General features: G+C 37.5%; 5 protein-coding genes across 5 annotated transcripts; 1 reads left to right on the forward strand and 4 right to left on the reverse strand.

Moving 5' to 3' along the window:
- The first annotated feature begins 3,738 nt into the window (after window positions 1-3,738).
- Window positions 3,739-5,071, forward strand: LOC113695473 (non-specific lipid transfer protein GPI-anchored 14). The gene is made up of 2 exons (XM_027214589.2): window positions 3,739-4,380; window positions 4,536-5,071. The coding sequence occupies exons 1-2, from the start codon at window positions 4,047-4,049 to the stop codon at window positions 4,808-4,810; spliced, it is 609 nt and encodes a 202-aa protein (XP_027070390.1). The 5' UTR covers window positions 3,739-4,046; the 3' UTR covers window positions 4,811-5,071.
- Window positions 5,072-7,115: 2,044 nt separating this feature from the next.
- Window positions 7,116-11,548, reverse strand: LOC113697257 (uncharacterized). The gene is made up of 3 exons (XM_027216804.2): window positions 10,510-11,548; window positions 8,385-8,628; window positions 7,116-7,792 (listed from the first exon to the last, which is right to left on the reverse strand). The coding sequence occupies exons 1-3, from the start codon at window positions 10,840-10,842 to the stop codon at window positions 7,410-7,412; spliced, it is 960 nt and encodes a 319-aa protein (XP_027072605.1). The 5' UTR covers window positions 10,843-11,548; the 3' UTR covers window positions 7,116-7,409.
- A 1,104-nt stretch (window positions 11,549-12,652) lies between these two features.
- On the reverse strand, window positions 12,653-15,759 carry LOC113695154 (uncharacterized). The gene is made up of 4 exons (XM_027214153.2): window positions 14,453-15,759; window positions 14,053-14,265; window positions 13,830-13,921; window positions 12,653-13,499 (listed from the first exon to the last, which is right to left on the reverse strand). The coding sequence occupies exons 1-4, from the start codon at window positions 15,599-15,601 to the stop codon at window positions 12,842-12,844; spliced, it is 2,112 nt and encodes a 703-aa protein (XP_027069954.2). The 5' UTR covers window positions 15,602-15,759; the 3' UTR covers window positions 12,653-12,841.
- A 1,010-nt stretch (window positions 15,760-16,769) lies between these two features.
- On the reverse strand, window positions 16,770-20,334 carry LOC113696172 (syntaxin-32-like). The gene is made up of 5 exons (XM_027215546.2): window positions 19,715-20,334; window positions 18,679-18,926; window positions 18,426-18,598; window positions 17,730-17,924; window positions 16,770-17,337 (listed from the first exon to the last, which is right to left on the reverse strand). The coding sequence occupies exons 1-5, from the start codon at window positions 19,977-19,979 to the stop codon at window positions 17,178-17,180; spliced, it is 1,041 nt and encodes a 346-aa protein (XP_027071347.1). The 5' UTR covers window positions 19,980-20,334; the 3' UTR covers window positions 16,770-17,177.
- A 1,399-nt stretch (window positions 20,335-21,733) lies between these two features.
- On the reverse strand, window positions 21,734-25,766 carry LOC113696173 (syntaxin-32). Its single transcript, XM_027215547.2, has 5 exons — window positions 25,306-25,766; window positions 24,062-24,309; window positions 23,770-23,939; window positions 22,897-23,100; window positions 21,734-22,040 (listed from the first exon to the last, which is right to left on the reverse strand). Exons 1-5 carry the CDS (start codon window positions 25,568-25,570, stop codon window positions 21,881-21,883), a joined length of 1,047 nt encoding a protein of 348 aa, XP_027071348.1. The 5' UTR covers window positions 25,571-25,766; the 3' UTR covers window positions 21,734-21,880.
- Window positions 25,767-27,792: the final 2,026 nt, after the last annotated feature.

Below are 27,792 nucleotides of genomic sequence, written 5' to 3' on the forward strand. Positions count from 1 at the left end.
TTTCCCGCTTCCTTAGATATCCAGTGCATAGGTAAATTCCAGATCTGCATCCATATCCAAGTTTTGGTAAATACTTCCTCCTTTGTTTCAACTCCTTCCCTCCATGGTACTATTATTAGAGGTTGATTATCATATACCCATGGTCTCCCCCCCAATACCTTCTCTTTGTCATGTAAAGAGTCAAATATAAACTGGAACTTATTAATTCCAATCTCCATCACCCTCAGATTTTTCGCAAAAATCCACATGTTATTAGCAAAGCTCCTAATCCCAGCTATATGAGCCACCTTGTCCCCAAACACCTTCCCAATAATACTTCTCTTACACTCTTCCGTACTCTGACTGACATCCTCACTATCTATCTGTATTCCACCCGCCTCCTTCTCAGACAGCACAAACTTCCTTAGCACCTCTTCCAAATCCTCAGCTATTTGCCCCAATCTCAGTTTCCCACAAAGTCGCTATTACCTCCTGAAACAAGCCTGCACAACAGAAATGACTAGACAGAACCAGATCTACTTGATGAGAAACAAAGCGATCAAGCAAGCCTCAGCCGAAAAAGATCAAGAGAGAAACAATGAGCTAAGACTTAATCAAAACCAAATCGAATAGAATACAACCAAGCGAAAACGCAAACTGACCAATCTAAGCAGTAAAGCAAAAACGCAAATAAACACAGAACAGAATAAGGTCGAAGAGCATCAGCTGCGCAAAAGTTCACCAAAAAAAAAAAAACACGGCAAACTACAGCACAAGGTAATGGAGCTCAACCTGCAACTACAGCAACACGGCAAACTCAGTCACAAGGTAATGAAAGACACTTACGCAGCTGGTCTAGACCAAGCTCAGATGAGTTTGAAGAGCCCTCCGAACTTAAAAAAACTCAGTCCTAATCAATCTGGAGACATTACTATTTATCGGAAAGCAAGGCCTATTTAGGTATATGATTATGATCGGCACACATTTTCACTCAAAGTTTGAATCAGTCGAGGAAGATCGCTAATGTGTAGGAGATATTAGGTTTTTTGAGGTTTGGGAAATTTTGAACTTTCACGCGGGAAGAGAGAGCTCTCAGGTTAGAGAGAGAAAGTTGCTCTCACTAAAGGAGAGACGTAACTCCTGTGATGGTGTACTGACTTGTTATTCAAAAATGTCTTTTAGAAATGGGGAATGGGTTTTTTTTTTTTTTGCCTGGGTTTTGGGGTGTTTTTGTTGTTTTAGGGGGAAGTGAGACTTAATCGAATTTGAAGAGAAATAGAGAACAAGGCCGTTGATCGCTTCCATGTATATGACCACACGCCTACCAGACTACTAGTCAAGACATTTTAGTCACTTTGACTGGATCCATTTTGGTATTTAATACGATTCCTGTTTCTCTCTTCTTCTTTTTTTTCCCTGTGGATGACAATAGATAGAGTGCGTAGCAATTTTAGATTAATTATTGGGTATTCTCTATCGATTATTTAAACTCGTCAAATCTTTAATGAAACATAGATTAAAGTCATGATTTAACAATACTATCACATACAATATTGACGAAAAAAATATGAATCCAGTCAATTTGATTCCACAATCAGCTGCTAAACAGATCAAAGTTTCCGGTGTGTAGTTAATAATAAAAACTGAGTCAAATGCAGCCCACGAAATAGGAATAGCTAGGAAATATCTAGCAATCAATTGCAAAGAAAGGTAATGAGTTTTATTAGTGTCATGTGCTATCGAACTGAAAGATTAAAACACGAGAGAATCTACATATATAAATAAATAAAAATTAACTTTTTATAATACTGATAGTATAGTAATTTTTTTACACTAATAGTTATGAATATATGTCATGTATGAATTATTTAAATTTTAAATTTGAATATATATATATTATATAGCATGATCTTACTATTCATCATCATTGAGTTTGTTTGAATTGTGAATTATTAGAGATATTTTTACTGTAACACTTTTTGTGATGTGATGTATGTAAGATAAAAAGATAATTGGGAAGATAAAAATGTGTGTTGGAAATTGTAACGATGATGTAAGCAAATATATTTTGGCAAATAAACCGCAATCCAAACAAACCCGTCGAAAGATCTTATAGATCTTAATTTGAAACATCTGTTAACAAATTTGAGGATGGGGAATGAAGATTCAAACTTGAGACTTTCCCGTAAATTTGCAAAAGATCTTATAGATCTTAATTTGAAACATCTGTTAACAAATTTTTACCTTCTTACGGCACTGGCCAAGCATTACAAATGTTTAGTTTGACCGGACTGTAATGTATTATTTATCCTCCGGTAATTACGGGATGCCTGAATAAATGCTGGAATGAGGTAAATTATGTTCTCGGGAAGTGGGAATCCTAATCACATAAAGTTCAGCAGTTGTGTCTTTTATTTTTTATTTTTTTTTTTTTGTGGGGTGTTGGAGATAAAGAGTTATGTCTTCTCTTGGAAGGCGGAATTACATTTCTCAAAGGTGGTGTAAATGCATGATGTTTCATCCATTCCTCTGTTGTGCTTTAAATGCTGCTTGTTCTCCATGAAGTTATGTGAAGTGACCGCCGCTGACGATCGTATCACGGGCAGCTCGGATCAGCACACAACTACTAGAAGAAATCATTTGCCCAATCAACTTCCCGTGAGAACAACATTTGCACCCCCAGCCACCCCCCCCCACCCCCCACAAAAAAAAAAAATATAAGTTTGAACAAGTTTTGATTTGATGAATGTAATTGAATCAATCCATTTATATCCGTCATATAATAAAGGTGTCAAAGTAGACAAGTCATAAATGAGTATGATCTTGAATAATTGTAAATTATTCAGTTATCCATTTATAATTCTATTTAAAATTTTTTCTATGTTTTTTTCTCTACACGTTTGTTTAATAAGAAATAACAAATTACAATTTATTATGTTAGAAAAAACAAAAGGCATATCAAGGTCGTAAATAAGTAATTTTATCCAAAATAAAAGAGAAAAGAAAAAAATTAATAAAAATTGCACATAACATAAAATGGTGATTACGATGAGTTACATGCAATGCCATACCATAGAAGTTGAAAATAGTTTTAGGTACTAACAAGAGAAGTTAATTAACACAACAATTGAAAAAATTTGCTTGAATTTGAAACGAGGGAAGAAGAAAGAGAAGGCAAAAAAAAAAAAATGATAGAAAAAGATAACAATAAATATGCTCGACAAACTCTAAAAACAGTTGTCTCATTGGTGAAAAATCTATATATATTTACCCAATTAAAACCCACTAATTATTGAGTTTGAATTTGAAATTATTTTTTTAAATGGGTCTTAATGAGTAATCCCAAATCTATCAACTTAAGCCCCACTAATTAAATAGATTTAATGAGTTACTCAATTAAATCCGACCAAGAGCCAAACCTAATTTCACCCGACGGAGCCGATCTCACATAGATGTGGATTTACATGATGCGCTCACTCTATGTCGTGCTTGCCTGATCCATGAGAGACCTTCTTGAGAACGTTCTAAATACAATACAGGGCTGTGGCATTCTAAACAAAACACATTATTAATTGGACCGATCGGCCAATGTCTTTTGAAAAAAGGATCGAACATTCCAAATGAACATTCTTCTGCTGCAAGTAGAAGTGTACCAAATCCTCCCTACCTTTCTTTCTCTACTTGGCAATTGCTTCTTTTTTTTTTTTTTCTCATTTGATAGGGTTTTAAACCATTAATTCCCCGAGTTTTTCAAACTATTTGTATCCAGTAGAAATCCACACAGCCAGAATACATAAATCTGTGCAAATGAACACACAGGTTCTTCAATCATTGCAGGACGACATGATAATCTTTCTTTCAAATAGGAGGCCACCCCATCCTTTTCTCAATTAAGACAGGGATGGGAAAACAATAAATACCCAACTCAACGAACTCTATATTTAGCCCGCGTGCACTAGGAATTGGTAGGATTCATCAAATCAACAACGAACAAAGTTCTCTACACTCGAGCTAGGCAGGCTCATCCTAGGTTGTAGACGGGACTAGCTAGCTATCTAGGGAGTGAAATGGAGAGGATGAAATCGAAGCTTTCCATGATTTGCATTTGCATTGCCACGTTGGCAATAGTAGCAGTGGCTACAATTCAAGAGGATGAGAAGGATTGTGCGGACCAGCTTACCAATCTTGCAGCTTGCATTCCCTATGTAAGTGGCGATGAGAAGATCCCCACTCCAGAGTGTTGTGAGGACACCAAGAAAGTCAAGAGTGCTAAACCAAAGTGTCTCTGTGTTCTCATCAAAGAGAGCACCGATCCCTCCATGGGTCTCCCCATTAACACCACTTTGGCTCTTAAAATGCCTTCTGCTTGCAAGATTGATGCAAAAGTCTCCGACTGTCCATGTAATCTCTCCATCAATTTTCATCAAAGAAAGATACACTTCACTCGTTGCTAAAAATAGCACGTTACGGACAATTCAGACTAACTTGTTTGATGCAAATCAGTATAATGTTGTTCGTTGATGTTTTTGAAACTCTTTTTTTTTTTTTTTTGGCAGCTATACTGAACTTGGCACCAGATTCACCTGATGCAAAGATTTTTGAAGCAGCGAGTAAGGATTCGAGCACGAGTTCATCAACAACAAACTCTCCTCCAGCTTCTGCTTCAACTTCTTCATCATCGTCTGGATCATCAACATCTCCATCTTCTTCAAGCTCATCATCGAGTTCAGACACCAAGCCAACCGCAAGCAGCAGCATTGCTGGAGCGAAGTTGTGCCAAAGCAGCCTTGTTATTGCGGGATCCGCAGTAATTGCGCTGTTGTTACTTTAAGTCCCTTTACCAGCCATCGAGAGAATAATACATGCAAGCAGAGACATCATCTAAGGAAATAATGGAGTCTCAAGAGTATGATAGTCGGTTAGTTTAGTTCTCCGCTTATGAATTTTAGTTTTAGGATAATAACAATAATAAAAGATAAGAGGCAGCTGTGCGACCGCAAAGTTTCCTTCAACATGTTGGAGAAGGTTCTTTAAATTTCTTCTCCCTTCTTTGTTTTCATGAACCCGATGTAATGGTAGAATTCTTGAGTGACTCTGCTTCTACTTTCTTAGTTCCTTTCATTTTTTTTTTTTAAAAAAAAAAAACTTTTTTCCACAATGATAAAGATGGAATTTTACATATTCTTTAACAGTAAACCATGTAGTAAGTACTTCAGCTTCAAATTCCCAGAAGCAAAAGCACCTGCCTTTAGTAATGCCTCAGCCTCACGAAGAATTTTTTTATTATTATTTTAAGAATTATAAGATTCCCAGCATATACTAGTCCATAACTCACATTTTATGTAGGATCTGATGCATTTTCATTTCGTTCAGATTAGGCAAAGCTAGGCCAGATGATCCTACCCAAAAAATAATTATTTTGATAATAATAAACGGTCCGTCTGACGTATGTTTTACGGGCATTCGTTAAAATGTATTTCAGGTATTAAATTTTTAAAAATATAAAATTAATTATAAAAAACATATAAATATAAGGGAATTAATTATAAAATAAATATAAAAAAATTATTATTATTAATACGTATATATATATATATATATATATAAATTGAGTAGAATATAAGTACAGTCGCCTTGTTACGAAAAGTCAATAATAAAATCTGACAATCTAACTATACATGCTGCCACATCATAGAAGTGCATTGATCTCGATGATAAGACTGGAGAGTGCGCCCAAACGAACGGGCTCCACTTCCCTTGCTTGTCGTCAGAATTTATTAGCTTCAAGTCATCGCTCATCGAGCGAGAGTGATAGTCGTACTCCGTGCAGTTTTTCCTTCAAAAAAAAAAGAAAAAAAAAACTGCATGCAGCTTTTGTTGTCTGTGCGGGATTTCGATCCGCCACATGTCCAAGAAATATCACGCCTGTCTCTAAGTGGGATTTCAAGTTTCAGCCACAAATAGGTCAAGGAAGCACTTCCAAATCTTGGATCATTTAATTTCTCTCACGCTACCCATAGAGGATGGATGGATGGATGAGCCCGAAATAGCGGCAAGCACTTGTCTTGTCGGGATATTTTATCAGTGGAAGCACAGGCTAAAGGAGGAGTGGAGCGGGCGACAACTGACAAAGCTCCGTACCAGTCTGATTATATGGCAAAAATGATTCTGGAGATACCTAATTGGATCACATAAAACGAGGTCCTAAGAAACTACTAGTAGTATACTATAAAATATAAACGGGTTCGCTACAAGAGAGTCGTTAGGACGACTCCATTTTTAAACCAAAAAAAAAGAAAAAAGCAAGTTATTTTTCTTTGTTTTGGTAGGCCATTAGCCGGCGTGAGAGTGTCGTGGGATTTTGAGGAAGAATTAGTAAGCAATGATGTCAAGAGAAGAAAACGCGGAGTTGGACCACCGACTCGAGGGATTTTGAGGAAGATTTACTAAGCATCAAGAGAAGAAAACGCGGAGTTGGACCACCGACTCTTAGTCATAGAGATTAATCTGGAGAAAATGGTACATAAACGGATTTAGAGGCTTTTACTAATTCCTTAGTCCCAACCGACTAGCGTATCAAAAAGCAAAAAAGACAAGAAACTGAGCAAGTGCAGCGATCAGTCTGCTTGTCATTGCCCGCTATTTTGTTTCCTGATTGCCCTGAAAAAAAAAAGGAAAATTGCCGTAGCAACTTCGAGCACAAGCTAATGCCGGGAGCGGAAAAAGAAAATCTAAATTTACTAAAAAATATATAGTACATAAGAGCGACGATGAAGGAAATGCCTCTTGAAAGGAGTTGGGACACTATTGATTAAAGCATGAATTTTCCAATGCGCCTATGAGCGCAATGCCTTGCCACATCCAAATTTTGACAGCATGACTGTCAAAATTAAGATACCAGATGCTGATCAACCTTTGCTGCTAACCAGGAGCATTATTACAACCTCAAAAACATATGAGAAGACGATGCCAACTTCCGGTAGGAAGCCCTTGTTACTTCGCTTACCAGTCAAGAAGCTGAATTCATCCACACACACACACACACACATCTAATTTTATAACTCCGCAAGACTCAGGTAAGCTATTTGTAGAGATCTTGTTCACTTGATGCATTAGCAGCATCCGACAGAAAAAGATGAGCAAAAGAATTCCATATATCCATCTTGAACTGATAAGATCATAAGGTTCAAAATCTGTAAATATCCATGAAACATTTACACAAAAACCTACCAGCAGGAATGTGATGTGAGGGAACAACAAGGCAGAAAATGAGAATCTAGTAAACCTAGTTTTGAGCCTAATTTTCCCCTCAAGTTAATCCAAAACTGTAAAATGTCAAGAGTCCTTTCAATGTAATCAGATTCTCATGTTTATTGTGCATTTTTCAATTGAACAAGAGAATACATGTTCAATTCAATCTCCAAAACAGTTTACCGTGGGGGCTGCTGGCTGTAGTGGCTCTTCTCTTTTTTCTTTGCTGCAGCTATCCTTGCGTTCCTTGCAGCAGCCTCACTTGCTGCAGCTCGGGCAGCAACATCCATCTCCTTGCTAGACTTTTTCTTCTTAATAGATGCCAGCTTCTTCATCTTCTCTTTCACATCTACAGATGGCCTGTCCTCTGCTTTTACAGACCCAAGGTTCTCAACAGCTCCACTTTCAACCTCATTTCCATGGGGCTGATCATGTTGTTCTTTAGTCTCCTTTGACAATTTATCCTTCTTTTTCTTCTTCTTTGCGCTTTTGCTCTCCCCTGGAGCACTGCTCTGCTTTTTATCCTCATTAAGATCGTCCACCTTCTTATCTTGTGAAATTTCTGAATGTAGGAGCACAAGTAGTTAAATATGAATCAAAACACAGAGTATTCAAAGAACAGTTGAACTAATTGAAGTCAATATACAGCAAGAATATGGAAATATTTGTATGTTTCCAACTGCAACGCCGAATGCCAATGCAAGTGCAAAAATACATATCAGATCTAAAGTGTAAAAAACTTAATACTGTATTGACAGTAATAACCATAGAATTAGCATACAAAAGATCCTCTTTAAAATGGTTATGTTAAAAATTTGTTCTGCCTCCAAACAATTCAAACTGACTCGCACAATAGCATTTGGGACTTGGGCTACCAAAATTAGTTTATTCCCTCCTCCCCTCGCCCCCCCCCCCCCCAACCCACCCTGCTTATTATGCATGCCAATGATGGAAGCAGAACTAATCACAGGTTCATAGCTAAAGAAGACAGAGGGATGTAGCAGTACATCTCATCCTTACAACTAAAATTCCATAACAATTTCAACACTTACCCACTTTTTTTACCACTTTTATCTCAAGTATCGATGTGCACAAGTAGTTTTTGCCAGAGCATTTTATAAAATGGTCAAAGAAAATGAAAATACAAAATCTACCTTGGGATGCATCTTGGTCTTTGGGCTGCTTGTATCCAAATTGGGCAAGCATTTCTTCCAGTTCAGCAAGTTCCTTTTTCTTCAATTCCTTCTTCGACAGCTGCCTTTCTGACTCCTTAGGTGCTACAATTTCAGCAGGCTTCTCAACTACTGACTCTTTCTCAGCATGTACTTCAGGTTCATGTTCATTTTCTTCATCATTGTCATCATCAACTTCATCAAGGCCTTCTTCACTTTCACTTTCCTAACACAAGTTATTGGATTTGGTCATTACAGTAGTTCAAACTACTCACAAAAGGAAAAGAAAACAAAAAGGGTTACTCTGCAATCAAGAAATTGGCTGCTTGAGAAGTAACTCAAACAATACATTTTACCCTTCCAGATTATAATAACTCAAACTCAGTACTATAAGCTTTTCATATGTGTTCAATCAATAAGACCAGGAGAGCTTCAAATTCAGGGAACTAGAAGTTTTCTTATTTCATTACACCCTGATAACTAACCCACGTTCTGAAATCTGCTGTTCAAGTTTACTTCTGCTTGGAAATGTTATAAATTATTAGGAGTGAAAAACAAATCACCTTAGAATCATTAAGAGGCAATATGAAAAGCATCTCAGAACAGAGAAAGGGCTAACAGAAAAGGAAAGAAGGGAATGACGCACAATTAGGAATGGTAGCATACTAGTATACTAAACTGAGAGCTAAAATTTTTATTTGTTTTGAAAAATCAAAATGTAATCAACGGAGATATACAAGTAGGGTAGAGATGGGGTGCGTCTAAGATAATATTGAAGGAACATAGCAAAATGATCTTGTAGCTTAAGGGAAAAGGCACTTAAGAAAGCGCAAGGGATAGCAATAGTTCATTAAAGCAGTGGACTCTACGAACGGGTGACTCTGGTCCAAGTATCAGAGGATATTAGCTTTAAATCCTATTCAATTGCCATCCCAAAATTATAGTGAGACATAATGCAAACCAGACAAGATGATGTTCTGTCATTATTACGTGTTACGAAGCAAATCAATTGAAATAATTGGTAAGAACAAGTAGCCCACAGATACGAGACAATCAGAACAATAAAAGCAACAGCCATTTGGCAACCAACAAAGTATTCCAGACAAGCATTTGATCTTAAATGAGACAATATAACGCCATGACAATTAACATGATTAACTCAATCTGCAGAACAATAGAAGTGTCGACAAAATCTTAATCACCGAGACAACAGGAACATTCAAAGGGATTTGGTAAAAATCTTTGACGTACTCTCAAGGACAAAATTATCAAGAGCACTTTAAGAAGAAGGAAGAATTTTACACTCACACGCTTGTGCATTTATTTGTATTTAGCATTTCTATTTCAGCATGCAACTGCATGGTAATGCATTGGCACTTCTATTTCAGCATGCAATTGCATGGTAATGCACCCTCATTATTGAAACACAAAAAATGGCGCCATTTCCATTTCAGCATGCAAATGCATGGCAATGCATTATTGATTGAAACACAAAAACTGGTCAGGATAAAGAAAATGTCTCAACAAAATGCAACCTACATGTCAAAACTAAATTGCAGGAACAAGAGATAGCTCAAATAAAGGTTTATACATTTCAAACTTCAAATATCCTCTAAAGCTCATACTAAATTTGACTCATAAAACATCACATAATAATGTTTCTATCAAGCAAGGTGTGAAGCACAAAATGTAAATTGATGCAAATGCAGAAGCACTTTAGCATTATGCATTGGCAATCTAGGAGTCCATCGACAGACTTAGAGGATAACTTAAAACCGGGGCTTAGAAATAAAATCCAGATCATTGATTATATCACTAGCTCTGCCTGGAACGTATCAATTTGTAGACTTGCCGTACTTTATGTCATCAACCTCTTTCCTTTTGTATTTTAAAATTTCACGTTAGGAATGCCTTGCAAATAAGCTCTTCAAAACTCCAGAACTTATAACTTACTGCTAGCAGGCAGTTCATAACATACCCAGGCACCAGTAAATAACCATTGCTCGAAACGGCCAATTATAACGGATATAAGTGAAAACAGAAAAAAAAACAAAAAGTAACAAAAAAAAAAGGATGTCGGAAAACTGTAGCAAACTTGAGATGAGACCTCAAGAGGAGTGGAGCTGTCTTTTGGAATGGGGTGAGAATCCTGCTGGGCAGTGCCCCAAACAGACTGGGGAGGGGCAGTGGTGGCATAATAATCATCGTCATCCTCATCGTCGACGTCAGCCCACGATTTGGCCGTCAATGGAGCCGGGGCCCAAAACACCTGAGACTCAGGCTGCTTCGCTTCCTGCTTCTTGGAAGAAGAAGACGAAGAAGCGGGAGTCTTCCCCCCTTTGGATTCCGACTTCTTCTTCTTCCTAAGAGTTCCCAAGGCCGCAAAAACGTTATTGTTGCTTATCACTAAATCATCCTTCCTGTTCCCACCTCCCACCATTTTTTCAAGTCACAATTTTAATCAATCCACAAAAAGAAGCCTCCTGATAAGCTAGCACTGATCAGCTCCGAGATGCTGTGATTTCCAAAGTCTCGCCCTGTTTCTTGTGGAATTAATTATGTATAATCCGTTTTATCTTTTTTCTTTTTAATGTACCTCCGCCTATGTTTATTTGTATCTGTACATATGCCTTATATCTATCTATTCACAAGCAGCAGGCAACTATATATGAACGAGCCAAATCAAGGCGATCCAGCTGAAGATCGGCGAAGATCAAAATCTGGAATTTAACAAGGCCAATTGGAACCGAGGAGGCGATGCGGGGAAACCAAAAAAAACTCAGCAGTTTTTCTCCAAAATGAATTTGATATGTTCAATTACATTTTCCCCGATTTGAGACGACAAAAGAAATGATGAATGAATCAAAGAAGGGAAACAAGACACGAAAAGGAAAAAAAAAATCAAAACGAAAAAGATGTCAAAAGATACGGAGAAATTATAGTAGAGACAAGTCGAGAGGGGGTTGAGTGATTATGATTTGATGATTGGGAGCTAGCAGTGTATTATTTGATAAGATTAGAGGGGCATTAATCGGATTGAAATGGAGGAGTGAAGAGCGAAGTTGTTGGAGAAATTGGCAAAGCGAATGGTTTTGGCAGGTGAAAAAAAAGAGAAAGAAAGAAAGAAGGGAATGCGGGTTTTGGTTGGGGAGGAAGATGGGTGGGGGCTTTTTTATAGAGGAAAGTGGTCGGTTACGTTTTAGGGTTGGAGAAAGCTGGCACTGAGGTGCAGAGTGGACAGTGTAATGAATCAAAGAGTGAGTTGGGAAGGAAGCATGAGAGAGTTTTTATATGCAGCAAATATGTCTTTTTGGTTCTTCTTCCTCTTTTGCTCTGATGGATTGTATTTTCACTATTCAGGTCGGTGTTGTGGTTCTGTGATATGCTGCCTTTCTAAATGTTTGTTGCACCAATAATAAATAACTTGGGTTTTGGTGGGTTCATTGTCTTGTTTTGGGATAAATAAACAAATGAGAAATTGGGTTGGGGATGATTGGGTTTTGGATAGATTGGATTGGCCTGGATTGAATTTTAGACATGAAAGGCAGAATACATTATTGTTGTTATTGTTGTTTGACGTGGGTATGTCAAATTGAGGGTCCATCTGCTGAAAACCTGCTTCAATATTATTGCATTATTACCGCGTTAGTGGATCATTTGGTACTTTTTCCCTTTTTTTTTTTTTTCTGTGGTCCTTTTTATTATGGATCAACTTGTAACCCTTAATCGTGTGTACGGAACTCAGCCCAGTTATCAGGACAATAAACAAGTGAACATTTACATAACAAATAAAGGAGGAACAATTGCCAGTTCGCCAATGACCCAAAACGAACAAGAAACAACAAACCGTCTTACTGGAAACTGCTTACATATTTCTGGGATTTTGAGCATTGGATGGAGAGGTCAGAAACTAGATACAGAACATGTTGCTGATGGAAGGCCCTATGATTACTGATTAGTCAAATGATCCTATTCCTATTTCTCCTGATGTAATAAGTATCTTTTAAAGTTATTTATCCAAGAAAAAAGAACACGAAAGCCAAGATAAAGCATGATTTTTTTTTGGGGGGGTAGAAAACATAATGCATTTATGTGAAACATGCTTTTTTCCGCCTATACATCAACCCTGATAAAGTTGTGCTTGCCTTTTGCGGATTATCATGGTTCTAAAGGTCTAGTACCCTATTAGGATCCGCATCAACAATTCAACATAGTAATTACAGTAGCTACATCTCTTGCACCAGAGACTGTTGAAACCATAAACCACTTGCGCCTGCTGCAGTATTCAAATTTTTACCAAATAAAGAGGAAAAGGATGAACAAATAAATTCATTTTCTTGGAATGAAAATGTTTTTTTTTTTTAAATTACAAAAAAAAAAATCCATCTCTATTTGACAGAGGAAACCTTGGAGAAAATCAAGATGAGATACCAGGGCTTTCAGTGTTCTATCGTAGTTCCCACATGCTGAATAACAAAATCATAAATCTTTTGCTTCAAGCGCTCGATTTTTTCGACTAGCAGCTCATCCCGTTTCAACACTACATGATCCAACCAGTTGTTGACTCGCTTCAGCTGTGAAAGAATTGCAGCAATAGGGCCACAGTTGTTTGCACCTCTTTCATTGCCTGCAGGAGAGCGCTTCTCAAACACCCTGAAACCTGCATCAAGGGACTCTTCAACAAACTTTACAAACCATATTTGCATCTCTGCTTGCAACTTTTTGGCAAAATCAAAAGTTGCATTCATCCCATGACCCCTTATCCATGTTCCACTAACTGATGAAGAAGCTAGCGCCTTGTTCTTCATAGAAGTAGGTGCTTGCTTCGATGAACTTTTCTCCAGTGTCTCAAAGTTTTGACTGGTCAGGAGTGAAACAACTTCAAGATCAGTCGCCAAAGCAGCTTCTACCCAAAGGGAACTCGACTTTGCATGCTCTGTTGGAACAGTTTCGAGGAATTTTTCCGTACTACGATTACTAGCAACTGATTCAGCAACTGCTGTTGCTTTCATAACATCTTCATACACTGACATGAATCGGTCGATGGTAGGTAAAGGATTCTCAGGCCTTGACAACAAACAGAGATCTGAAAACTTGCTGTGGATGACAAAGGTAAAAGATTAAGCCAAACAATTCCACACAGAAAGTAAAAGGTGAAATCCTTCATTTGTATTATATGGCTGTACAATCTATTCCAACATTCAATGTATAATGCATCATGGATAGTCATTTTATGCCAACCTCTGCAAATAACATAAATCAAGACAGGTTCATGCCTTTGCCAAGTAAGTTGTGTATCAATATCCTAAACTATTGAAATTGTGCTTGTCTAATACCTCTTGAACCATGAAAATGTGACTGAATTTACGAACAACAGCACATTAGCTAAGCTTTGGCTTGATGTTCATAGTACGGGATAAGAATTACCTCAAATTCCTCACGACAGACTCGGTGGTGATGGCCTCTTCTAAGGCTTCTGCTGCTGCTACAGAAGCGACAACTCTTCTCTGCATAGCCTCCTGTACAAAGACAATCTTGAATATCACTCTACATGATCTTGTTTGTCGTTGTTATAGCAAAGCTGTTGGATATTTATGGTTGAGGCCAACGAATAATTTATTGTACCAGCACAATAAATGATTGAGTTTACCTTGCCCAGCCTACCCAGTTCTGAGGAGACAGCATTGAGTGGGATGCTGCCATCAGTCCATTTCTTGTCATGAACCGTGATTACTGGAGCTTCACCATTTTGCTTTTCAATTGCGGAAGGACTTTCAACTGCACCAGATTTTGTTCTTTCATCATGTGACAGATCATCATGACTTAGCATGCTCACATCACTTAATCGTCTTGATATAGCAGCCTAGATAACAGCACAAATTGTGTACTACTGCATAAGAACATTATAATGTTGATTCCTAAATTACAACTGGACAATCGACACGCCCTTATTTATTAAATCTATAGTATTATCTACGTTTTACCTTGCAAGTTAATTCAATTAAGCATACAATCGGTGCTATTTTTGCTATAATGAGACGATGACTGACCTGAGTTCTCAAAATTGCTTGAAAATCAGGCTTATTCTTTGTCCCAACCTTGTCTTTAATATGCTCAGTATTAGCCCCAGCCGCAGTTGGCCCTTCGTCCCAGCTCTTTCGGCTATGTTTTGTAGTCGCCACAAGTGCTTCAGAAACTTTAGAGATCCCAGCAGCAATAGTAGCCAGCTTCTTCTTCCCAGACGATTCTACAGCTGGAGATACCTTAAGCCCACTGGACAACCGCCGACCAGGGGATAGAGACATCCGCCTCGCCACCACAGGACTGGCCTGCCGCCTCCCAGCCGTGGGCGACGGCTGCCGGTACCTCGAGGGCACGATTATCGCCGCCTCCCTTGAACTCCTCCGATTCTCCTCCTTTGCGGCTACCAGGCTCGGCACCGCACACTTTGACGGCACGGGTGACGCCGAACGCTTCGCCTTCCCTGCTGGGGATGGATCCCTCTCGGCAACCACGGTTTTTCTCCCAGCTGAAATAGACCTCTGCCTAGCCGATGCCGGCGACGAAAACCTTTGTGGGGCCTTATCAGATGATCCTTTCAACTCATTTCCGGAATCCAGCACCACGTTCACATTCACATTCTCTTTGGGAGCAGTGGAAACTTGCCTCACAGCCTTCCTCTTTTCAACATTAGCTTCAACATTCTTTTCCGTAGCATTCAATTTCGCTTCGCCCTCCCCAAAATTCCCATTTTTTGATAAGTAAGCTGCCACCGGGTGGTCGGAATCCGATGCGGGCTGGATCACAAACCCATTCTTAGACGACGAGATCCGGGCAATTAAGGGTTCAGGGGATCCGATGAAAGCATGGCGACCCGCAATCGGTCGGAGATTTACTCCCCGTGGAACCGGAGGGGATTCAAAGACGAAGCGGTCCACGTGGACAAACTGGCCAAGCTGTAGCCTATTAGCGAGAATGAGATCGGTGTCCTTTTCGGAGAGTGAAATGTAAGTGGAGTTCTGGGAATCGGAGAGCTGGACGTAGAAGCCGTGGTTGGGCCAGAGGGAATCCGAGGTGGAGAGTGCTGGAACGATGCCGATTACTTGAAGAAGCGGAGAACGGTGGTCGCCGGTGACGCGGGTGGCGGAGTTCATGGACTGGAGGAGTTTCAGGAGGATTCCTGGGGTTAGAGAAGCCATTTTTCTGCTTCTGAAAAGAAAAAAATTGCTATCCTCTATCGGAAATGTGGGTTTGGGACGTTAGTATATTTCAATTTGAAAGTTTGAAATCCCGCTGAATATTTTAAGTTTGAAATTGGGAGATGTTGGAGCCAGGTGGGGTCAGGTGCGAACAACGTGATCGTAACGGCTAGGCAGATTTTGTAGGAGTGCTGCTTCTTGCTCCTTGGCGGACTCGGGGCACGGACGGTTGCAGGTGCAACCGTCCCTGGCAAGTTTTATCATTATCAACTGCGCGTAACTTTCTTTGTACATCGTGTAATTTTTTTTTCACAGGATGTATTTTCACAACAGATAGTGGTGGGCCCCACACACAGCGCGGAAATCGAGTTACAACTTGTTATCTCAGCCGCACAATTTTTTGAGGGGGAATCTGGACCGTTAACCGTGCAGGGACCTGCCCCATTTCCCTCCTTGGCCTCCTAGTCTTTTAGTTTTAGGCCTAGCAAATTTCCATTCTCCAGTGTCTGTGAAAGTTCTACTCCATATTCTAATCAGTTTATCATTGATCAAGGGTTTAGCAGAACATCTCCTATTTCTTTGAAATATACCACCTTAATCGAGCATTGATCTTTTAGCATTTGCGCAGGGTAAATGGATATCACGTCTGATTTAAAGGTGAAAAACAAAAAAATCTCTGTGATAAACTTAATATACATAAAGTTTTTTGTGATTTCAAAACATACAACACAACATTTCATACTTTAAACTAAATTGTAAAAATCACGGAATCTGTTAAAATTAACGGGGACGAACAAAATAACAAAAATACCCTGATATAATTAAACAGAAGACAGCTTAACAAAAATACCCTGTTAAAAGTTAGGTATAAAAAATTTATTTTTAGATTCCAAGTTATTTTTGTTAATTTTAACACATTTTATCATCTTTATAATTTAGTTGAAAGCATGAGGTGTCATTTTATACATTTTAAAACTACGGAAGACTTTTCTGTATATTAAATTTACTACAAGGGGATTTTTTATTTTTTACCCTTGATTTAATAACCTTGGGCAGTTGTCTAGCTTTACATATTTTTAGAGGCTGAGAGTGACTTCAGTTATCTACGTTAGTAAGCTCCATCAAGCTAGTTGAACTTTTGGTTATAAATCGTAATTCCCCAGTGAAATTTAGGTAATAAGCAATTGAAAACATATAATTTCTGCGAGAACCAAGTACGTGAATGTTCTCTAAGCTCCAAACAGAATGACAAGCTTAAAAGAAACAGACTAAGGATGAAAATTACACTACTTCAGTTGGCACAAGCCAAGCTACACAGAAATGTAAGGCCTAGGACCTCAAATAGTTTTAGAGCCAGCATGCCTCAAAAGTTTGGATTGCAAGGAGTCGCACAGACATAACGAAATTGCTCCATACGCATAACCGTTCAATCCTTTTCCGTCTCTTTTGAATCAATATATCATCTTCTTTTGGACCTTCAAGATTAGAGAAGAGGGGAGCACATAGCTGGCTAAAGAATTGCAGTAACAGAAGTATAACAGCTTTCCTTTGAATCATATAAGATTGAGTCGTAATCTTAAGCAACAAAGAATAAGAAAATCATGAGGAAGAGAATCACTATGAAGAATATCTTGATCATCAGCCATCGGTTTGAGGAGATACTGTTGAAGTACCTCATCAATTGGCTCTGTGCACCTTCCACACTTGCAAGGGTATCTTCCATGTTTTCGTCAATTCTGCCACTCATATGAAGTATAAAATCAATAAAATGCTCAATTTTTCTCCTCCAAGAAGCATCATGAAATAAAGTCCACATGGAAATAGAATAGCAGTAATCTTGTTTCCAAGTCCGTTAAGCAGTAATTTAGGGAATTCTAAAACCCTTTCTAAGCCGATCAACGTACCACCGCTGACCATTTATTGAGATCATACTGACTCTAATTCATGAAAAGATGCAGTGGTCAAATTATTAAATCACATCAGCATAATAGTCTATGAGCTGAATCCACCAGCCTCATTCAAATAACAAATCAATTCACAGCAAAGGACACATAAAAATGCTGTGTAGCCAAAAAACATGAGCTCTTTGCTGAAAAGCATTTGTGTGAAAATACAAATGTGGACCAACCTGATTGCAAGTTCACCCTGCTGAGAAACCATTGTTGCTAATTGGGTGAAGATATTGCCCAACTCATGAATTGTTGACTCAACATTTTGAAGGGCAGTGGCTCTGCTTTGAACGAAATTGTCCTGCAATGGAGCCAACTGCTGTTGACTTTGTTGTTGTTGAAGCAATGAATGTGATTCACCTTCTGCCTGGTTCCTGGAAAATTTGGTTAAAAAAGTTCTGCAATTAATTATTCTTGCCAAGACAAACAGCTTTTATACACGTTCTTCATTATAATGTACAACATGATGCAGCTCAGAATGTCAATGAAGATATCCCAAATGGATAGTGCTAACTTTCTAGATGCTTGTATACAATAACTTAGTGGCAAAGAGGAACCTTTTGCCTCCAAGAGCGTTCCAATGCCACAATTTAAAGGGCTAAAATACTCATTACCAGCCAAGACTTCACAATGAGCATTCTTGATTGAAAGTAGATGTCAACCAGATTTAGCATATTTAGCTAACATAAATTTAATTTGCAAAAATTTCAAATAGTTGGCACTGAAAAACCTCAGAAGTGAATCAGTCAATTACCAAACAGTTGAAATTTACCAAAGTTTGAGAGGACTAGACCCAACCTCCATAAGCTCATATATTTGTTATGCAATAACATTAAGAAGCTCAAAACCAGGCTTAACAAGGTTTGACTATATACCTTGGGAATAACTGGGATGAAGTACTGGGCTCGCTGGCCCACGGAGGGGGAGATATTGCGGCACTAGCAGCTGCCCTGGTAGCTAATGGGCGTTGGCGAATGAACGGATTAGAAGACTCTTTTGAAGCAGATGAAGAAAATAACTGCCTCCGGTTTTCATGCACCTTCATATTCTACAACCAAAAAACTCAAACGCTTAGCAATGAAAAACATCTGCAGTAGTAGAGCACTTCTTCACTGACAGACAAAACACCTCGGTTCGCAAGGTAAGGACTTCTTTGAACTCCTTTGTAGTGGTCATCAAGCTATTCTTCAAGTTGTCAACAACAGTGGTTGAATGAGCAGAGCTGTCACTAGACAAATTTCCCTCATTTTGGGAGTTGGATAGGAGCTGAAGGTCTACTACAGCTGAGTTTAGTGCAGTGATGTCCTGCTTGATTACAGTAGTCAACTCTTGGATCTCCAATGTTGGATCATCAAAAACTGATGTTTTCTTTGCCACTGTGAAAACTAAAATTATGTCAAGTGCCTTGTTATTTTCCAGGTATTTCACATACATGATTAACCCAACATGTGGACTTTTGATGCAATAGATGGTGCCGTGAGAGAAAGATCACATCAGATTTCTGGTAATTGCAAAAGTATCCGACTCTAAATCATGTAGTTGCCTTCATTGCATGACATAACTATTGCATAGAACAATAAGTTAAAATCCTAACACCGCCAATGGCCAGTCATCTTCAAACTAGGGATGGATTTAACTGTATATGGACGACTCCATCTATTTTCCAGACGCACAGTACTTTATAACAAGAATAAATGGACCTAGTTTCTGATACTTGACTGGCTGCTCATCAGAATTTCTCTGTTTCTCCATCCACCTTTTTTTTTTTTTTTTGATAAGTGATTTTTCCTCCAAACAACTCCTATATTGCTTCTTAGTGCAAAACAACTTTTGTTTTTCGATTAACATATAATTCAAAAACTAAAATAACTTAGTTGGAAAAACCAAAGTTAAATATATCAACCACCTATAATAACAAAAATTCACAAAATCAAAATCAATCGTTTAAATTCTCAACATCTTGCAGTGCATAAGCATAATTGTTTTATCAATTTTTGCCATATAATTTCATAATTCTCCAATAATTTTGTATTGATCTCATGATTCAATTTCTTTACGTAAAATTAAAATTACTTAAAACACCAGATATAACTAGATAATCCAATCCGAAACTAAGTGTAATGATCACCTAATTCAGTAAATAAGCAGAGAAGCAGTTTCTAACATTTGGCAAGCTTAGATAGCTTTTGCGAGGTCTGATGGATCCCCAACGCGACTCTGGATGCCCTCTTGTTGAACTCCGACTGAATCGGAGCAGCGGATCGCGTCGTCTCCTGAGGTGCGGATGTGGGGTTGCCATCGAAGCCACCGCCCGAACTGCTACTCGGTGCAGTGGAAGCCGGTGATAATGAGGATGGCTTCTTGAGCTTCTCCACTAAACTCTCAAACTCATGCGTTCGATCTCTATACGATGTCGTTTTCACAGGCATCGTTTCTACTTTTAACAACTATCTCTACTATCTTAGAATCAACTGAGCAAGCCCCGGCATCCAAAATCCTAAATTGTGTGTATCTACATATATACAACATAAGTATCAAAAAAGATTTGTCTGTATTGTTTATATTCTTGAAATCTTGTTAGATCTGAGGAGTGAAATAAAAGAAAAGAATACGATGAAATTTCCTTTTCTATTACTGGTCAGTGGGATTATGACATGTAAATTTAGGCAAATTTAAAACCGGGGAATTTATAGGCTTGTTGTTGCAGAGCTTATTTCTTATTTCTTGTTTGTTTGTTTTTTTTTTTTTCCATTTATTTCCTATTTCACCCCCCAATCCTTTGGAATTTCCATAGAGACCGCTTCAAGGTCTTTGGAAATGGCATTTGGCAACAGAAAGTTTTTTATTTTTTAACGAATCAAAACTATCTTAATCTTTTTGGTTATTACACTTTGTTCTCCCTTTTTGAGATGCGCTAGACAAATATTTGGAAAATGAAATTAGCATTCATCAAAAAACTTCAAGCACTCCTTAAACATTATCTAATGTAAAACAGGCATTTCTTAAACTTCATCTAATGTGAAACTAAGAAAAGAGTGTCTGAGGTTTTTTAAAAAGTGTTAAATAACATTTTCCAAATATTTGAATTATACTACTTTTGTTTGTAAAATATTTGTTACTATGACACACAAATACTGATTGGGAAAATTTTTTTGTGTAAAAAGGCAAAAAATTAATAATTAGGAAGATTATGGTGTTTACTGTTTGTTCTTGGCTCACAATTTCATGCCATTGCAATTACGCAACTTACCACTTAGATTTAAAAAAAAAAATACAAGGAAAAAGTAGAACTTGAGAAGGGGAAGAGGAAGATTTGAACCAAAATTTTATTTTTTGGTGTGTTAATCTTAACCACTAAACTAATAGCTTACCATTTGGTTCATTGTAAATACTATCAATTTTTGTTTCCCAAAACATAGTAAATGGTCATATATACCACAAAAAAAAAAGGGAGAGAGAGAGACAGAGAGAGAACTTTGAAACGTGTAATTGGAATAGCACAATGACATTTAGGTCTACCACATTCGTATTTATAAAATGCATACCTCATAATGCAGTCCTTGACTGGAGATTCGAATCGTTCAAGTAATTTAAGCAGAGTTTGGCGTCTGACATGGGGGAAATGCAAATGGTTCGAAATAGGAGTAGAATCTCAAAATCGTCGGAGCTTATTCCAACTAGTGAAACAATCGTTTCCAAAATAGAAACTCCGCTGTCTAACGTAATGGAAGAGGGAGAGGATAAGAGAGAAGATAATTCTGAAGAGGATGTTTCCAGAATCCAACAAGTACAGCTGCCAAAAACTACGGCGACATTTACAAGCAACCAAAACGTACAGCCGTTCTTACAATTAGCAAGAACGTGGGACAGCATACGGAAGTAAAATTGGTATAGACGAATTAATAATCTGTTTGGATTGTGAATTATTAGAGATATTTTTACTGTTGCACTTCTTGTGATGTGATGTATGTGAGATAAAAAGGTAATTGGGAAGGTAAAAAGGTGTATTGAAAATTGGAATGATGATGTAAGCAAATAAATTTGGAAAAATAAAGCCCAATCCAAACAAACCATAAGTTAGGAACCTAATCAAGGTCCACGATTAATTTACATCCAGCTAAATTATCTCCAAATTGAATGGTTCAGAATCACATTCGAAGAGGCTAAACCGCCCACTCATGAGTACGTGAAGGTAAATTCCTTTGACTAAAAGTGAGATTATGTTCCGTATCTTGAAGCATAGACAACAGGATTGCACAACTTTCTCAAAATCGATGGAAAAAATTGACGTAACTTTATCTTTCCATAAAATACTTCTTTATTGGATATCTTAGGCAACAAAGAATAGGAAAATCATGAGGAATACAACCAAAACAAAAAATATTTTGATCATCAGCCATCTGTTCGATGATATACTGTTCAAGTACCTGACCAGCTGCCCTTGTGCCCCTTCCACATTTGCAAGGGCATCTTCCATGTTTTCGTCAATTCTGCCACTCATAAAATTATGAAGTGAGTTTGATGGCCATCCTCGAGTAAGTAGTCCAAAAAGAGAAGAATAATAAATCAGAAGTAGTAGTCTATACTATAGTCAAGTATCTAAACATGACAATGATTCATTTCCAGACAAGCTCTAAACTAGTGCATTTTCTTGTATCAAAACAGCATGTCATGATCAACGAATATTATACAACACTGGCTCTTCATAGCCAGACAGCATGCTGTAATCTATAGTCATGTTGTGATAAACAAATGTTTTTGTAATCTACATTCTTATGTTTTATGCATGCTGTGGCTCACCTATCTATAAATGGTCGATGAAACCTGTTCTACTATGCACTCAAGGACGACAGAGCAAAGAAAAGATCAAGAATCACCAATATCAATTTTTTCTCTTTTTAATGTATGATGGACCAACAAATCTTATCAAAAGCCTTCGGACTTGGAAGTAAGTCCTACTTTTGGCACATAACTCCAAAGTCCTAAAGGATTCAATATTTAAGACCTTACTGCCCCTTAACCCGTTCACATGCTGATTATTATTAGCTTTTAAGCAAAGTATTGATCACCAAATATTTTTTCCCCATCTTATGATCCAACTTTCCAGTATATTGGCAAAACAAGTCTTCTTAGTAAGTGACATGACTTCAGAGTCATCTGTGGGAGTTACAATTCACGGTCAAAAAAAACTTTGACCAGGCTTGGGAGCGCAAAACTAACCAAAATATGAATTGTTGATAAGAATAAAAATAGATGCATGCTGAACAACAAGTGAAGCCCTATAGCCAATAAAACCAGAAGTGATAATAGAAAAAAGAATTCTGGAAATAAAAGTAGCAAACCAACCTAATAGCAATTTCGCCTTGCTGAGAAACCATTGTTGCCAATTGAGTGAAAATATTGCTAAGCTCATGTATAGTTGACTCGACATTATGAAGGGCTTCAGCTCTGCTTTGCATGTAACTGTCTTGCAAGGGAACCAGCTGCTGCTGCTGCTGCTGGTTTTGCTGCTGCTGCATCAATGGTTGCGATTCGCCATCTGCTTGGTTCCTGGAAAAACAGAGAAGTTCACAATGAGGTCCAAGTTCGCAAAGCATCTAGAGCAGGAATTTACATTGGAAGGTTTTTTAGAATTTGCTTTTTCATATACAAGAATATGAACCTCCTAGTGATGCATTCAGGGTAAATTAAAATTTTCATTTATCTAGTTGGAAAAAATAATTTTACAAAAGGAAGCAAATGAATTTCAAGGCATTGCCAAATTCCTAATACATTTTCTTCTCCTGTAAACCTTTTTTTTTTTAAATATACCTCGTCACATTGTCAAAAGGATTATAAAATGTTCAGCACAGACAGAAAGAAGAGCCTTTAATTGATCATTGGCAGCCAAAAAGTTTTTGAAAGAATGTAACATGGCAACAGTTAGTAGAAAACTTCCCACCTGTTTATGTATGACAAAAAAGAACGGTGACAAAAAAAATTTCTAGCTAAACATAGAATGTCAAGATTTATCACTGGAAGATTACTTGATCTACAGGACATTACAGTTCTGAATCAGAGTTTATTAAGATATCATTATCTCCTTGCCAGACTTCAAAAGCAATGAAATCTAGAGGATATTAAAAAGTTCAGCTCCTGACTAAGGCTCCACTGGCTCATTATAATTATAATGCAAACATATTCAAGTCCAAGGCCAGATCTGTAAACTATCATATTTACCTTGGAAACAACTGAGATGAAGAAGTGGAGCCATTTGCCCATGGAGGGGGAGATATTGCAGAATTGGATGATGTTCTGCTCACCAAGGGGCGCTGGCGAACAAAAGGATTGGCAGATTCTTTTGTTGTATTTGAAAACAACTGCCTTCGGTTTTCATGAACCTTGAGGTTCTGAGGTTAAAAACAATGGTAATATATTTAAACAACTAAACCACATCAAAGAAACAGAACCAACTGTATCCCCAGATAAACGTTAATAGCTACCCCATTCCATTTAATAACAAGAAGTATACCTCTGTCCGTTTGGTTAGTACATTTTTGAACTCTTGTGTGGCACCCATCAAGTTATTCTTCAAGTTATCGACAACTGTAGTTGAATGTGCAGCGCTATCAGTTGACAAACCACTTTCACTCTGGGAGTTGCTTAGGAGCTGGAGGTCTACCACGGCAGAGTTAAGTGCTGTAATATCCTGCTTGATTACAGCTGTCAACTCTTGAATTTCCACAGTTGGATCATCAAAAACTGATGATCTCTTAGCCACTGAAATAACATAAATTGTTTCAAGACCTTTCTTTTGTTATTGAAAAGAACAAAGAAGATTCAACTTGAGAATGGTGTTCATGCAGCATAAATCTAGTTCAACCACATAAATTAGAATACAAATGCAGTCGCCCAGCAACTCTAAGAAGCAGTGACAAACTTTCCAATATGTACAGGGTTTGCATTTCAATGAGAAATAACCCCACTTCAACTTCCTCTGAAAATGGGCTATTAGCACAAGTGATCGTACAAAACATTGTTCACAAAGTCAATCAATGGAATAGTTTTGAATAAGTCAAATTAAGGTTTATTAGTTTGCTTTTTCCAAGAATACTACACCCTGTTCAAGCTCGTGGCTAGTTACAGCCATATTCCATCCACATCTTCATTCTTATATGAGATCTAAATCCAACTGCTTGAAGCTACACAAGGCTAGTTACAGCCATATTACATCCAAATCTTCAGCCTAATGGGAGATCTAAATTCTACTTCAAACAGTAACTCTATTGATTGAGACAATTAGTTTCCCTTGTTATCTTTCTTCTTAAATTTTTTTTTGAACAACAACCTTCTAAAGATGCCACATTTCAAACCAGCTAACTACTATTAGATGGCATGGGAAAAAAATGCACTTAGTAGGTCCATCCAAATATACTGTGAATACTGAACCATTGCCAAGGCAGTTGGTTATAGTTAATTACAAAATAGCCGTGTGACGTAAAACTTCAGTAATTAAATCACTTCAATTCCAGCAAAAGTGAGATTATATACATATATATAAGAGTTAAATGAGAACTCAGATCGCTCCAAATTAAAGCTCCATACCATATATTAATCAACAATCCTGACATGCAATTTCGAATTTTTCCAGTTCCTCCCAAGAAATACTTTCCATCCAATTGCCTAAATGCAAACCTAAACCTAAGGTAGAAATTTAAGGAATAATTCAGTTTAGGGAAAAAAAAGAAACGTAAAAAAGGAGGATTTAGTACCGACATTTAGCAAGCTTGGACAGTTTCTGAGAGGTGTGGTGGATCCCTAGCGCGATTCTGGAAGCTCTCCGGTTGAATTCGGATTGAATCGGGGCAGCGGATCGAGAAGGTTGAGCCGTGGATGCGAAGCCCCCGCTGCCGGCGTCGTAGGCTCCGGCTCCGCTACTGCTGGGGGCATTAGAAGCCGAGGACGATGATTTCCTGAGCCTGTCGGCGACGCTCTGAAACTCTAGCGTCCGATCTCTGAAAGAAGTGGGTTTGACAGGCATTGCTTGCTTTGGAGCAAGCGGAAATTACATAAAGAAAATTTCTCTCGTCTCTTCTCTAATTCTAAACGCGCTAAATTGCAAATGGATGTGTAAGAATAAAATTTGGAAATTAAAAAAGAGTAGATCTGGAACGGAGGTGCAGTGAAATTTGTCGAAAGAGAGTCGATAGCTAGATACGGGGTGGTGACGTACTGTGCTGCGCCGATTATTTAAAAGGGTGTCAGAGATGGGACCCCCGTTAACGAGTCTTGTTTGCGTGGAGGAGAGGAAACAGGACAGGGTGGACTTTTGATATTCTGCGAGAAGTAAAAATAAATAAATTGGATTAATTTTTAGGCTCTGTTGCCGTTCAGGAATTTTAGCTCTCATGAAGATAAATTCTTCCCTCAAAAAAAAAACTCCCATGAAGATTACAAGCACGTCTTTGCATATTAGGAAAAACTTGGAATTTTAGACAGAAACAGAAAATTCTAGTCAAGCTTATATAGCGTGACAAAATGTTTTTTTGGTTAGAGAACACATTTCTATCAAAAAATCTTTTTTTTTATGAACACATTTTCCAATCACCTTTTTATCTTATATATATATCAAATCACTATATTACATTTTCTATAAAAACTTTAGAAAATTGCAATCCAAACACAACATAAATTACACACTAAACATTGAATTGAAGTAGATTTTGACGGATTTAAAATATAATATAGAGAAAAGAAGTATCCAAGTTAAAGACTTTCAAACTGAATAAAGTTTTGGTCCAAACTAAGAGAATGAAGTAAAACTTAGAGTTTGAAGTTTAGAATAGAATAATGATTGCCAAAATAAAAGATAATTTTACATTATATGTTCATCAAATTCTGTTCAGTGAACCACTAGTAAAAGTGGTAAAATGGATATAGATCATAATTGGTATCATGAATTAAATGGTGCAATTCGTTTAAATCCATATAATAAATGGTTGTATATGGATTGAATCCAAAATATTTGGATAGTAAAATTTTTCTAAAAAAAATTTCTCTTATATCATAAATATATTTTTCAATCCATCTTTTTTATATTCCCAACCACCTTTTTATCTCACATACATCGCATCATAAAAAAGTACTATAGTAATTATCTCAAATAATTATTTGAAAAATATCCTATCCAAACAACAGCTAATTTCTTTAACTAACAACATGCAGCTTAAAATGACACTCCTAAGTTAATTAATAAGATGAGTTTTGATAACTAAGAAGAATAAAAATGGAAAAAGAAAATAAATAAAGCATGCAAAAAATTGGAATACGCTGATTGAGAAGAAACCTTTGACCGCGTGAGTTAGAAGAGCTGAATAGCATCTTGGACTGGGAATATTTACTCAGTTGCTTGTTTCACATATTGGAATCGGAAATGGAAATGAAATCATGAACTCTAGTTTTGGAATTAAATTTTTCATTCTAATATCTTAGTTTGATTCACACGCTGAAACTAGCATGTTTGGTTTGATGAGTGTTTGACCATCTTGACTGGTTGACACAATTGTAAAGCTGCAGAAATTCTCCAACTCCAACACCTCATCATTCCATTCAATGGCCTTAATATTCCCTTCCTTCAATTTTTTCACAACCTTTTCCTTGGAAAAATGTCTGCATTGTTTGGAGAATGGTAGATGAAAAGGGACCAATGCAAACTTGGGTTTGCCTTTCTATCTCATCTTGACGGCTATAACTTTTTCCTCAACGTCTCCTTGATCTAGAGCACAATCACCATGGTCAATGTCGATGTCATCATCATCCGAACATCCTAGGAGGAGGAGGAGCTTCAAGGATTTTCACCTTCACCTTGTACCTTCTGGTGGCCAGAATCAGCCACGGCGACCACTTCATCATCTTCACCACCATCCCTTCTGATTCAATTGGAATTTGATTAAACAAATCCAATACAAGCTAGTTAGTTAAAAGAAACAAAATAGGGAAGAAGAAAACTAGAAAAGAGAAAAAGGAAAGATTTTATCGTTGAGGGTTGAGGGTTGAGTTTTCTTTTTCAGTTTTTCTTGCAGATATTTCTTTTGGAGATTTTGTTGAACAAATTGTCTACTCAAGATATTTGTCCACTGTTAACCCATTTAGATTTACTTTAGATCTTTTTTTTTTTAAGAGATTTTGGATAAGAGATGAAGAATATATGGGATGATAGAAAAACTGATGAAGAAGAACAAGAGAGTGAGGGGTGTGTGATAG

This window comes from Coffea arabica, chromosome 6e (genome assembly GCF_036785885.1).
Source record: "Coffea arabica cultivar ET-39 chromosome 6e, Coffea Arabica ET-39 HiFi, whole genome shotgun sequence".
Lineage (NCBI taxonomy): Eukaryota > Viridiplantae > Streptophyta > Magnoliopsida > Gentianales > Rubiaceae > Coffea > Coffea arabica.

Coding starts and splice junctions, on each gene's coding strand:
- LOC113695473 (XM_027214589.2), top strand. CDS start 4,047: ATGGAGAGGATGAAATCGAAGCTTTCCATGATTTGCATTTGCATTGCC. Junction 4,381..4,535: donor AAAAGTCTCCGACTGTCCAT/GTAATCTCTCCA, acceptor TTTTTTTGGCAG/CTATACTGAACTTGGCACCA.
- LOC113697257 (XM_027216804.2), bottom strand. CDS start 10,842: ATGGTGGGAGGTGGGAACAGGAAGGATGATTTAGTGATAAGCAACAAT. Junction 8,629..10,509: donor ACAGCTCCACTCCTCTTGAG/GTCTCATCTCAA, acceptor AACTTGTGTTAG/GAAAGTGAAAGTGAAGAAGG. Junction 7,793..8,384: donor AGACCAAGATGCATCCCAAG/GTAGATTTTGTA, acceptor TCCTACATTCAG/AAATTTCACAAGATAAGAAG.
- LOC113695154 (XM_027214153.2), bottom strand. CDS start 15,601: ATGGCTTCTCTAACCCCAGGAATCCTCCTGAAACTCCTCCAGTCCATG. Junction 13,922..14,052: donor AACTGGGTAGGCTGGGCAAG/GTAAACTCAATC, acceptor GTCTTTGTACAG/GAGGCTATGCAGAGAAGAGT. Junction 13,500..13,829: donor TCTGTCGTGAGGAATTTGAG/GTAATTCTTATC, acceptor TGTCATCCACAG/CAAGTTTTCAGATCTCTGTT.
- LOC113696172 (XM_027215546.2), bottom strand. CDS start 19,979: ATGCCTGTGAAAACGACATCGTATAGAGATCGAACGCATGAGTTTGAG. Junction 18,927..19,714: donor GCTATCTAAGCTTGCCAAAT/GTTAGAAACTGC, acceptor TAGTTTTCACAG/TGGCAAAGAAAACATCAGTT. Junction 18,599..18,678: donor TCCTTACCTTGCGAACCGAG/GTGTTTTGTCTG, acceptor TTTTGGTTGTAG/AATATGAAGGTGCATGAAAA.
- LOC113696173 (XM_027215547.2), bottom strand. CDS start 25,570: ATGCCTGTCAAACCCACTTCTTTCAGAGATCGGACGCTAGAGTTTCAG. Junction 23,101..23,769: donor TCATCTCAGTTGTTTCCAAG/GTAAATATGATA, acceptor CTGTTTTTCCAG/GAACCAAGCAGATGGCGAAT. Junction 22,041..22,896: donor CAAGGCGAAATTGCTATTAG/GTTGGTTTGCTA, acceptor TATGAGTGGCAG/AATTGACGAAAACATGGAAG.